This window comes from Pyricularia oryzae, chromosome 1 (genome assembly GCF_000002495.2).
Source record: "Pyricularia oryzae 70-15 chromosome 1, whole genome shotgun sequence".
NCBI lineage: Eukaryota > Fungi > Ascomycota > Sordariomycetes > Magnaporthales > Pyriculariaceae > Pyricularia > Pyricularia oryzae.
The window spans coordinates 997,953-1,009,019 of NC_017844.1; the positions used below are offsets into that span (position 1 = coordinate 997,953).

Genomic DNA, 11,067 nt, shown 5'->3' on the forward strand with positions numbered 1-11,067 from the left:
GGACTATATTATTTAGTTTTACCTCCAACGGGGCTGCGTAGCCCTTTGTAACCCCCTGTAAGGTTAGGCTAGAGGCGGTGCTATATTCACCAATTACACAGGCGTAATTCGAAACCGTAGATGTAGTATTTCGAATAAGGATATCGCACCCTTTTACCTCCAAACAGAACGAATTTTTGGCGGTATTTAGGCGTCCCCACGCCTTGCGATCCCGATCGTACAGGGTATTTTTTAATAATACGCCCCCTGTATTGTAGTGTATTAGCCCACTAACGATATTTATTCCAAACGAGGGGATATATAGCACGTTATTTAACGTAACCTCTCTAAATTCGTCAATTTTGGAGCCATACCGGACCTGTATTTTAACAGTTCCAGTGCCAATAGGCCTAACAGGGCCACCTCCGGTACCGATTTCGACTGTTGAGCCGGGGGTATAATCGGTAAAAAATTGCTTATTTGCAAAGATATGGTGCGTGCTACCTGTATCGTACAGGACCGGGTAGCCTAGCCGTCGGGGCTTAGGGTCCCTATTTACGCCGCTTCCAGGCTTCGTCTTAGCCTTAGAATTAGTTGCTAATACCTGTGGTTTTAGCGTTTTACCGGTATAATCGGGTTCCGAATCCGATTCCGAACATAATTCTATAACCCCGCTAATAGCGGAATTAACCTCCTGTTGCAGTGCCCGGTACGGTAAATTACCGCCCGAATCGCCTGCCTGTTCCAGGGCGTTATACGCTGCGCAAACGCTAACGTCACCTGGAATTGAGCCCGTAAATAACTCGAAATCCATTGAAATCATGGAAGTTCCAGCGTTCGATTTGCTGGAATTGGAGGATTTATTATCTTTTGCAATAGCCGAATCCGAATTAGGGGTTGATTTGCCCTTTTTTCGTGATTTGGAGGTGCCGTCCTGCCCATTATTTTCCTTTTTAGCATCCTTTTTAGCGCCTTTTTTCCCTGATTTTCGACCTTCAGCCCTGTAATTAGTGGCTTTGGCAGTTGTAGAGCCTGAAATCGAATTTTCGGATATAAGGTCCGCCATAAGGTATTGCAAATTTAATCGATCCGAATTTTGGCCTATAGCCTGCAGGGCCCGTTGGGTACTGCGTTGGCGTTCGGTCCAGGTAGGGAACGTCCCCTCCAGGGCCCGTAGGTATTGATTTCGTACATCGATAGGGCTAATTTGCACGTTGGCATTCGCTAATCTAGCTACCAGGGAATTAAAACGGCTGTTAAATTCTGGTATTGACCCTCTAAATTTCGAAAAATTTAGGGCGTGAAATTCCCGATATAGCGAGTCTCTGCTAATTTCGGGTGCAACGGAATAGCTATCTTCCAGGGTCTTATAGGCCGTTACAGGGCTGGAATGCCATGCAATGGATTCTAAAGGTTCCTTGGTTAGGCTGTCTTTAATAAGCAATAATAGGACTGATTGCTCATGTTCCGGTAGGCTATAGCCAATTTCAGGGTTGGAAATAAATTCCGCAGCTTTTATAGCCCTGAATTGTACTATAAGTGCCTGTTTCCACAGGTCGTAATTGCTAGCCCCTACTAATTTGCAATTTTCGGGGAAGGAAAATACCCGTTTTGATAGTTCTTTACCTATCCCGTCACCTAGAATTAGGTTACCGGGTGGATTAGGTGGTGCGGTAGCGGTATTAGCGCTAAAAATCTGTGGGTTGGCCTCCAGATTACCGCTATTGGGGGTATTAATACCCGCAATACCACTAAAACTAGTGGGTTCACCATTTTTCAGCGTCAACAGAGATGTTAACTGTTGAATTGTGTGCTGAAGTTGATCCAATTGCGTAGTTAACGCTTTTAATTGCAGGTCTTGCGCCTGTAATTTAGCGGTTAGAACTTCATTCGGGCTGGATTCAGGGCCCCTATCCGGTGGAATTGGGCCTGGGAGGCCCGACATAGGGCTGTCTTCCATTGTAGGGTGGCCTGAATTATAGTTAAAAACTAACCTAGTCGCCTAAGGGTAAATACCCCAATCTAGGATTTTCTATAGCCGTTTGCCTTCTAACGGTTACAGGCCTATACTTGCCAAATATAGGGCTTATTGCTATTTTCAATGATCGAATCCACTGAAAATACAGGGTTGGAATCCCTAAATCCACAATTAATGGGTGCCCTGGTATTATTTGTACCGATCCAGGTGCACTAGCGATCGAAAGTTCAATTCGCTAGGTGGGTGCAGGGTAACCTGCAGGGTAATTTGCAGCGTTCGGTTAGTGGATCACTGGGCTATTAGCGGGCGAATACAGGGGTTTTGGCCCTGACTCGTTAGCGCAAACCCTAATTAACGCACTAAAAATTTGAACCAATCGCAATAGCGATGCACAACCCATAAAAACCACACCAAAAATTTTGGGATTTGCAATCGAGCGAGCGCTGCAGTGCCTGAAAATTGGGCCTGAGTCAAACGCTAATATAGCGACCCCTCACTGTAATTACAGGGGGGATAGGTGCTAACGTAGCACCTATAACCAACAATTTGCACAAAAAACAGCAATATCTTCGTCAATATACGTGCTGCGGATATGCGACAATAACCAAATTAAAGCCTGAAAACAGGGCTTTCCAATAATGCAAAGTGCGCTTTAGTGCACTAGCTAGAACCTTTCCGGGCTCATAACCTGTTAATAACAATGGTGCTAACAGGGGATATAGGGGTAAACCCTAGGTGCGGCGTGGTAAATAACCAGTGCTAAAAGCGCTGAATAATAGGTAGAAATGCACTATAATTTTGGTACTGATAAATAATTGGTTGGGGGAGATTTTGCTTTATTTCCCTTACATACTCTCCGACATCGAAGTGGGGGTCCGCACGCCAGAAAAGGTTCCGGTGCCGCGAATGAATTTCCGAAAAACTAATTTGTATGGGTTTTTGAAAAAACACCCTCATTTGCATACAAACCATCTCTGGGTTTGCATTTAAACGTTGACTTGGTGAAATTTTCAACCCGGTACAGGGTAGCTGACTCGCAGGTGCAGGGTGGGTATTAAACCCGGTACAGGGTAGCTAACCCCACTCGCTGACCTTTAAATTGCATTCCTGCATTAACAAAGTAACGGAATTCCACCATTCCCCACTCCACTTCGGCACTAAATAAAATTGGCTATATACAAATAAAAGTGGGCTTATTACATGCAAAATAATGCATATAATTAACATAAACTTTTCCAGGCAAAAAATCGTTTAATAATTAGGTATTTTTTCCATTAAATTTGGTTTATTATCCAATTTATTTTGGAATTATTTTTCCTAAATTAAATTTTTTTTAAAATTATATTTTTGTCCTTTATTTCCGTAATATCCAAGGTAATTCGTTTTTTTCGTCCGTAGTTTTCCATCCAAAAATATACGGTTTTTATTTCGATAATGCCGTTCCCGTATAAAATTGCTTTTTTTTCCACGGTTTGCAACTGGTATAGTTTTTTTTTGCTGTTAAAATATCCGCCGTTCCTTTATAATTTTTGGGAATACATAATTGCCTTATGCTCCATTATCGAAAAATGTTTGTATAGGTTTATTATTAAATTATATATTAAAAAATATATATTTATATATTATTATTATATTTTATATAACGTTCAGGGTTTTTTTTTCGTTTTTATTATTGTTATTCGGTGCCCTATGCCGTTTGGCTGTTTTAATTTTTTAATTTGCTGGATTCGCGTTGTGGATTTTTGTTTTTTTTATCCCTGGGTATATGGTTATTTTTTATTTCGATTAGGTTAAATGGGTATTTGGCTGGTACGAATATTTTGCGTGCGTTTGTGGTTATTTCGTTATTTTATACGTTGGGGTTCCATATAATTCTGGTTATTAATATAAGTTTTAATTACCGTGATTTTTATTCGTGCCAGGCCTGTGTTTTGGTTAATATATATATTTTATATACGTTTCGGGTGCATTTATATTATAAAAAATATTCTTAATTGCAATACGCCATGGGGTAATTATCGTTAGGCGTAAAAATTGCGGCTGGTTTAATATTAAATTTTATTTTAATTTCCTAATTTGGTAGATCGGTTATAATATATATTTTGTAAATACCTGTTATTTTGCGTTATTATAAAAAAAAATTATGGATTTTTATTTATTTAAATGGAATCCAAAATTGTTTCGGAAATATTTTGCCCAAAAGATTTTTGCGTATTTAGGGTATTTGGTATCCAAGGTCGGGTGGTTTCCGAAAATTGCGTTAATTGGTCCTGTAAAATGCCGGATTTATATTTAAAATAATAATCCGGGAAATTATATTAATTGGTCGTTTCGGTGTAAATTAATATATATTTTTTCGTATATATAAGGGATATTTTCCCTTATTGCGTTATATTGGTTTAAAAATATAATTTCTTTTCGCTGGATTTCTTTTTTTAAATTTTCGTTTAATTTTTATATTAAACATTAATTGGTTATCCTAATATAATGGGTTTGTTCCAAAAGTTTTTTATCCGATTTTCCGGAAATATTCGAATTCGTAAATTCGGGTAATTGGATTTTTTATCGGTATAATTTCGTTGGTTATTTTATTTTTAGGGATATTCGGTTTTTTATTGCTAGGGTTTAAATACCTCGGGGTTTTTATAAATATTATTTTGCGTCGATTTTGGAATTATTATAAATTGTGCAATTATTATTATAATAAATGGTCCAATTTATTATATTATATTAGTTAAATTATATTTGGTTATAGTTGGTAATATTAAATTTTCGTGGTTTTTCGGATTTGTTTTTAAAATTAATGGTAGATTTTGGGGTGCTATTATATATTTCGGGACAATTTCGTATAATATATTCTGGTTTATTACATTTGAAATATTTGCCATTTTTGGGATTTTTGTGAGGTTATCGGTATTAAATTATATTTAGGTCTATAGGTCCGTTATAAATGCCGTACGAAATATTATATTGGCGAAGCGGTTTGGGTTATTGGTATTTGCGTCCTATATTAATTTATCGCAAAGTTAAATCCCATACGCTGCGTTTTTCGCGTCGTTCCAATTTTCGCTCGTATAATCGGTTATCGATTTTAACCGTTAATTTTATATATTTTATTAATATATCGGATCGTTTTTTTTTAATTAATTCGTTTTTAATTTTTTTTTAAATTTTATATAAAAACGTGCTATTAGGGCCTTTTTACCTTATAATAATTTGGCGGTAATTTATCGAAATTTTTTAATATATTTAAATGCCGATTTGGTTTGGGTAAAACGCATTAATTTACGTTTAACCGTGCGTTTTTCGTTTAAATTACCGAATATTCCCCTAAAATATTTTTCGAAATTATTATAATTGTCGAAAATACGGTTAATTTCAATTTTACGGTTTTTCTTTTATTATAATCCAAATAATTTCGCAAAATTGGTTCGAATTAAATAAGCGCGTCGTTTTTTAAGAACGAGGTTGCGTAAATAATTTTATTTACGTTATTATCGAAATTATCCTCGTTAAAATAAAAATATACCCGGGTCCCCGTAAAAAATCCCTGCAGGATATTTATAATATTATTATATAATAATAATAAAAAATATTTAATATAATTTCTATTAATTCGATTAATTTATTCGGTTATTTATTTTTGGAATTGTCGATTTTCGGTTTAAAACGTCGCGATTATTTAACGTAAAACGTTAACGTTAACCGGAACGTTAATAATAAAAAAGGTTTGAGGGGTGGTTTTGTTGGAAAATATTATTTCGGCGGTATTATTTGGTATATTTTAAAACAAAATATTAAACAAAAACAATTAAAATATCGGGGTAATTTATTTTTAAAATAAAATATAATGGGTTAAAACAATTAAACGTTTAATTGGATAATTGGGGTTTTTAATAATTGGGGGTAAAATTATAATCGTTTTCAAATAAATATTAAAATTAATTAAAATTTAATTGCTGCTAAATAATCCTAAAATCGAATTTATTTATATAATAAGAAACGTATTTTATATAAATTATATTCCGAATGTAATTTTTCCTAATTTGTTACAAATTGCAAAAATTATTTCCTTTAATTTGTTATAATCCTTTAATAATTATTGAAATTATTTTTTTGGCAATTACGTGAGGTTATGTAATTTTTTTTATGTAATTCTTTTTTGCCGGTCGGTGATTTCTTTGGGCGGGTATCGTTAGGAGGGGTGTGACCCCACCTGGCCTCCCTGGTACCGGCCCAACTGTCTGGTCGTAACACCCAGGTTACCCGAATATATGTTATCATCTGCAAAGCTGCTGTTGAATGGACCTACAGGGCCTTCAAGACCAGTAGATGAGACAACAGTGCGCCCACACCGGTTGGGTAGATTTTTTTGCTTATTATGTTGAGTTGTTGTACATGTTTACCAAGAAGATATCCACGTAGGCGTTGGGCCTTGAATAGAGGCCCGACAGTCACGTGACTCAATACAAGAGATGCATACGCAACGAGGTCGGATAGCTATCCGACAAACAGAGGGGAATACAATAAACATGATATGAAATATCATTCTGATTTGTTTAAGTGAAAGTTCATTTCAGGGCTTTGTCCAGTGGGCCTACGGAGAATGCGCATGGAAGAATGCACAGGTAAGAATACATGGGACGAATGTCCGCGGTACAATGATAATTGCCGTACGTACAACGAAAGGTATTTTTGGAGGATCAGCACTGCAGCACCCAGAGAAACAATACACACCGCGCCGATCTCAATCTATATTTATTTATATCAGTTGCTCACCTACCACGGTATCAGGTGAAAGAAATGATCCCTTGTCGCCGTATATCTATGCGTGGGCCTTTGTTAATTTGACTGTTCGCGGGAACCATCAAGTACCCAGATTAATTTTGTTCAAAACTATTGCCAAAGTCGGCAAAGCCCACAAAGCCCACACCAGAGTAGGTGTACAAATTTTACCGTTGCGAATGATATGCCAAATTTGGCAACGCTCTTATACCGGTCCCGCTTTTAGGGTTGCGCAACGAATTACTCTTTTCGGTCAGGTGGGACAGTCTCGCCTTGCACCCCCACAGTCCACCCTCTCATTATAGCTATAATTAGTGCCCATGTGGTGATCGGCAATCGCTTTTGCAACAAGACGATCTATATCAGTCAGTTAAATGATAAATCAGTGAATTAAGTGCTAAGATTGTCAGCGGGAGCTACCCGCCTTGGCGCAATTAATAATAGTACTATGATTAATGGAGGCAAGCCAAGTTGCAAAGAACGAACGAGATTAATAAAAGTGGGTTCCAAGCAATGTTGTCCGCATGAATGCACCCTCCCAGCAAAAAAATTATGTCCTTGACCCTTTCTTCCCATTATCGCGCTGAGCAGCGCAGTGACTCCGTCAAAATGATCTCATGTAGCTCGAGGTACCTCGGGAACCAAGCGAGTCGACCAGGCTCCGGAGGGCTGCAAGGTACGATGGCGACCAGGGCTTACCTGAAGGCGCCCGATCCGTGGCAGCGGGTGAGGGGAATGGAGCTCTGGCTCTTGATGCAGCCGGTGATAGCACCACTAACCCAGCTGACACCCTCGTAGGAACCGTCCTGCGGAAAGCGAATGATGTTAGATGAGATGACTGTTTACTCGAATGCAAGAAACAGGGGAATCTGTCTAGGGAAAGAAAGAAGAAGAAAAGCGTACCTCGTGAGAGTCGGCCATGAAGGTGCCGACCTGGCGGAGGCTGCCGGGGCAGCCTTGGAAGGTACGGCCGTACTTGCGGTTGACCCAAGGCTCGGTGATAACAACACCAGTCTGGCCGTCATCGACGGTGGCGCGGACCAGGTAGCCCTGAGAAGTAGTCCAGACGCGCGAGTAGTCGACGCCAAACGAAGCACCGAGCTTCGAGTAGAGGGAGCTGGGGTCGAAGCCGCCGCTGACGGTGATGCCGTTGGAGACGGTCCACGACTTGGAGATGGTGATGTCGATTCCGTGGTTTCCGGCGCCGATGATGACGGGCGACATCTGCACGTCCCAGTCGACGAACCGCTGCTTGGTGTCGACGGTGTACGAGATGTCGTTGCTGCAGTCGCGCTTGTCCAGGCTTGTCCCGTTGCGGTAGTTGCCGGCGAACTTCTCGCCGGACTTGATGTAGTCCCAGTCGATCTCGGGGGTCTCGGCAGACACGCCCTCGAGCTTCAGGAGAAGCTTGTAGGTGGCCTCGGAGACGACGGTGGCTACACGACAAGGGTTGATGAGTTAGTCGGAAAGGGAACCCGCTGTGAAAATGACCAGTAAGGGGGCGGGGAGGAGTAATTACTGCGTCCGTTGCCAAAGACGACACGCTCTCCATTGCGGAGAGTGCGGTCAGCGGTGTCGGTCACGTTGAGGGTCTCGTAGGTCAGAGCGTTCTCGGCAGGGAGGACAGGAGCGGCGCTGACGGCAGCAGCAAAGGCCGCGAGGCAAGTGGCGATGCGAACAGAGACCATTTTGAATTAATTGTTGCTGTGAACGAGAAGAGTGACCGAGGGGGCTTGAGCAAACGAGAACCTGAGGATGAGATGGCAGGGGTCAAAAGAATGTGGCTGAGAGCGGGTGAGGAGCAGAAAGAATTGAGACTATTCGGTGGCATCATGGACGTCTCTTTATAGATACTTGAAAGACGTAGATGGTGTCCCCTCTTTGTCCTCTCCGCGCACAAGTCGAAAGCCTCCACCAAGCGTATCTCGTTTCCTATCTTGTAAAGCACACGTTGCCCACTATGTTGCAATCGTCTAAGTGTTGAGGCTAGTCAAGCACGTCTCGCTTAGAATATTCCTATCAACCTCCTCACCGCTATAGATTAAACAAATGCGTGGGAGATGAGGTTCGGAAGATTGCGCCTGGAGAGACAAACTCGACGAGATACTGCTGTCCCACTACTATGGACCTGAGCTCGACCCGACGGTTAAAGCTAACCGAGATGTCAAAAGAGGGTGAGTGATTACCTACCGACGCCGAAAGCGGCATAGCAAACGACCTAATCACTCCTAAAGGACAAAATAACGTCCATGTCTCGGTTCGCATTCCGCACTTTATGACTCGGCAAATGATACGACGCTGGCGGAGAAGGTGTGATCACCTGCCATCGCTTGTTGATAGGAGCATTACGAGTCATCGTGAACTGAAGCTGCAGGTGCGTTAACTGACAGGTGCAAGCCTTGCGATTTTAAAATTTAGGTTGCATTGGGGAAACGGGGTATTCATCACGTGTATTTCGACCCCCATAACAGGGGATTCCAGAGCTTTGATTTGCTCACGACGTGAAGCGTTGCCGAGATTCCGGTGGGGTTACATGCCAAGGTTATCTTATTCCGACTTCACCTTTGCCCTATATCAGGCCCAGCCGCCCTCTCCCTATGGTCGGGTTTTTGAAAAGTTCCAGGCCAGCTTCTGCAGCATCATTGCCAAGCCCCAGTCACTCTTTGGTTTTTTGAATCTGCCTCTTTTCCCCTCCACAGGACTCTTGTAGCATCTTCTCTCCGCGTCCGCACCGAGACTGAAAATGCAGATCTCCGTCTCCCAGCTCGTTACCCTTGCGGGTCTTATCATGGGGTAAGATGAAACCCTCCCCTCCAACCTCACAACTGTCAACACCTTACCTCCAGTTGGTGGCCCAAGTGTCTGGGTAAGCAATCTCTAACGGCAAATCACCCTTCCAACAGCGCCTCCGCCAGGCTCCACAGCGCCGCCGTCTGCGTACAGAACAGATCGTACGGCAGCACTGGCAACGGCACCCCCCAGGGCATCACCTACGGCAGCTACGTCGACTACGAGATCGACTCCGCGGCCACGCAGTGCGCCTGCAACTTTTACAGGAACCGCCACACCGGTAACAACCAGTGGGATTCTTGCCCCGACTGCGTCTTTGACGGCATTCAATGCTTGTCCAACGGTTGGCACCTTGGTGGAGACGAGGTAAGTTTGAACCACACGTGGGGGTGATTTATGGTTTCTATTGGGCACAGCCTCTGACAAAGAATATCCCGTTGCAGATCACCTACTACTGCGAGAAGCTCTGCAACTCCCAGGGTGCCCAGGCCAACTGAGTGGTTTCAAGCCACACGTGCTGGCTGTCACGGCCCGGGGTAAGCATAGCACGGAAGCTAGTTTATTGGTATCTATCGACGAAGATTCTATTTTGAACAGAGGAAAGGAAACAAACAAAGTTTTAAATTTGACGCGACGTCGATAAAGGTATTACCCTGGTGGGTCGTTGGTCCAGGGTCAGGGTTAGGGTCTGGTAATTTTATGGTCCAAATGTTACATTACCCCTTTCCAAACCTCGTATATCGACGTAAATAATTATGCGAAATTTTTGTTAAATTAACCATATCGTCGTTTTTTCCTTTTACCGTTTAATTTTCCATATTCCGCCACGTTATCTTCCTAATTCGGTTCGTCCAATTTATTTTCGGCAGCGGTTTTTATCCAAATTACCAATTGTTTCGGCGGTTTTGCGGCATTTTTATATTTTTTGTGGAAATCGTCAAAAATTATCGTTAAATTTTTGAAATTTTTAGCCGGGTATTACGTGTCGTTTGGATTATATTTTTATTATGCGACCTGGTATTGCAATATCTTATTCCGGCCAAATAATCGGGACGTTAAAATTTTATCGACCACAAATTTTGGTTTTCCGTTAATTTTTTTTGGCGGAGGCGGTTTTTTTTTTATTATAATAATGGGTTTATTGCGGTTTTGCGGAGGCGGTTTGCGTGGAACAAATTTTTTTTTTAAACGATTTAAATACGTCCAAAATATAATTATATTTTTATTTTTTTAAAATTTGCCATGGTCCGGTCCATTATAAATCCAATTTGGTCGTCGGTGCGGTTGTCGGAAACCCTTTTTTTTTAACGAAAATATATTCGTTAACCCCAAAATTTATTGGTCGCCGCTTTTTGTTAATTTATTTTTCCTGCCTCGCCTGCGTTTTTAACGCGTTTTGGCGAACCAATTTTTGGATTTTTTTAATTTGGCGGACGATTTGCAGCGTTTTTCGTTTTTGGTCTAAATTAACGGTCGTGGTTGGTAGGTCGGTGGATAGCGGGTTTCGGGGTTCGGTCCCGAATATTATTTTTAAC

The 11,067-nt window shown here is 41.5% G+C and overlaps 3 protein-coding genes across 3 annotated transcripts; 1 reads left to right on the forward strand and 2 right to left on the reverse strand.

Moving 5' to 3' along the window:
- Positions 1 to 2,688: 2,688 nt before the first annotated feature.
- On the reverse strand, positions 2,689 to 3,151 carry MGG_16067 (uncharacterized protein; the record flags this gene model as incomplete). The annotated part of the gene is made up of 3 exons (XM_003708938.1): positions 2,689 to 2,747; positions 2,811 to 2,879; positions 3,037 to 3,151. Coding segments are annotated over 3 exons (243 nt in total), but the record flags the coding sequence as incomplete, so codon positions are not given.
- Positions 3,152 to 7,437: 4,286 nt separating this feature from the next.
- Positions 7,438 to 8,430, reverse strand: MGG_02222 (uncharacterized protein; the record flags this gene model as incomplete). The annotated part of the gene is made up of 3 exons (XM_003708939.1): positions 7,438 to 7,548; positions 7,646 to 8,178; positions 8,262 to 8,430. 3 exons carry the CDS (start codon positions 8,428 to 8,430, stop codon positions 7,438 to 7,440), a joined length of 813 nt encoding a protein of 270 aa, XP_003708987.1.
- Positions 8,431 to 9,353: 923 nt separating this feature from the next.
- MGG_02223 (uncharacterized protein) lies at positions 9,354 to 10,078 on the forward strand. The gene is made up of 3 exons (XM_003708940.1): positions 9,354 to 9,535; positions 9,646 to 9,898; positions 9,976 to 10,078. Exons 1-3 carry the CDS (start codon positions 9,486 to 9,488, stop codon positions 10,027 to 10,029), a joined length of 357 nt encoding a protein of 118 aa, XP_003708988.1. The 5' UTR covers positions 9,354 to 9,485; the 3' UTR covers positions 10,030 to 10,078.
- The last annotated feature ends 989 nt before the right edge of the window (positions 10,079 to 11,067 follow it).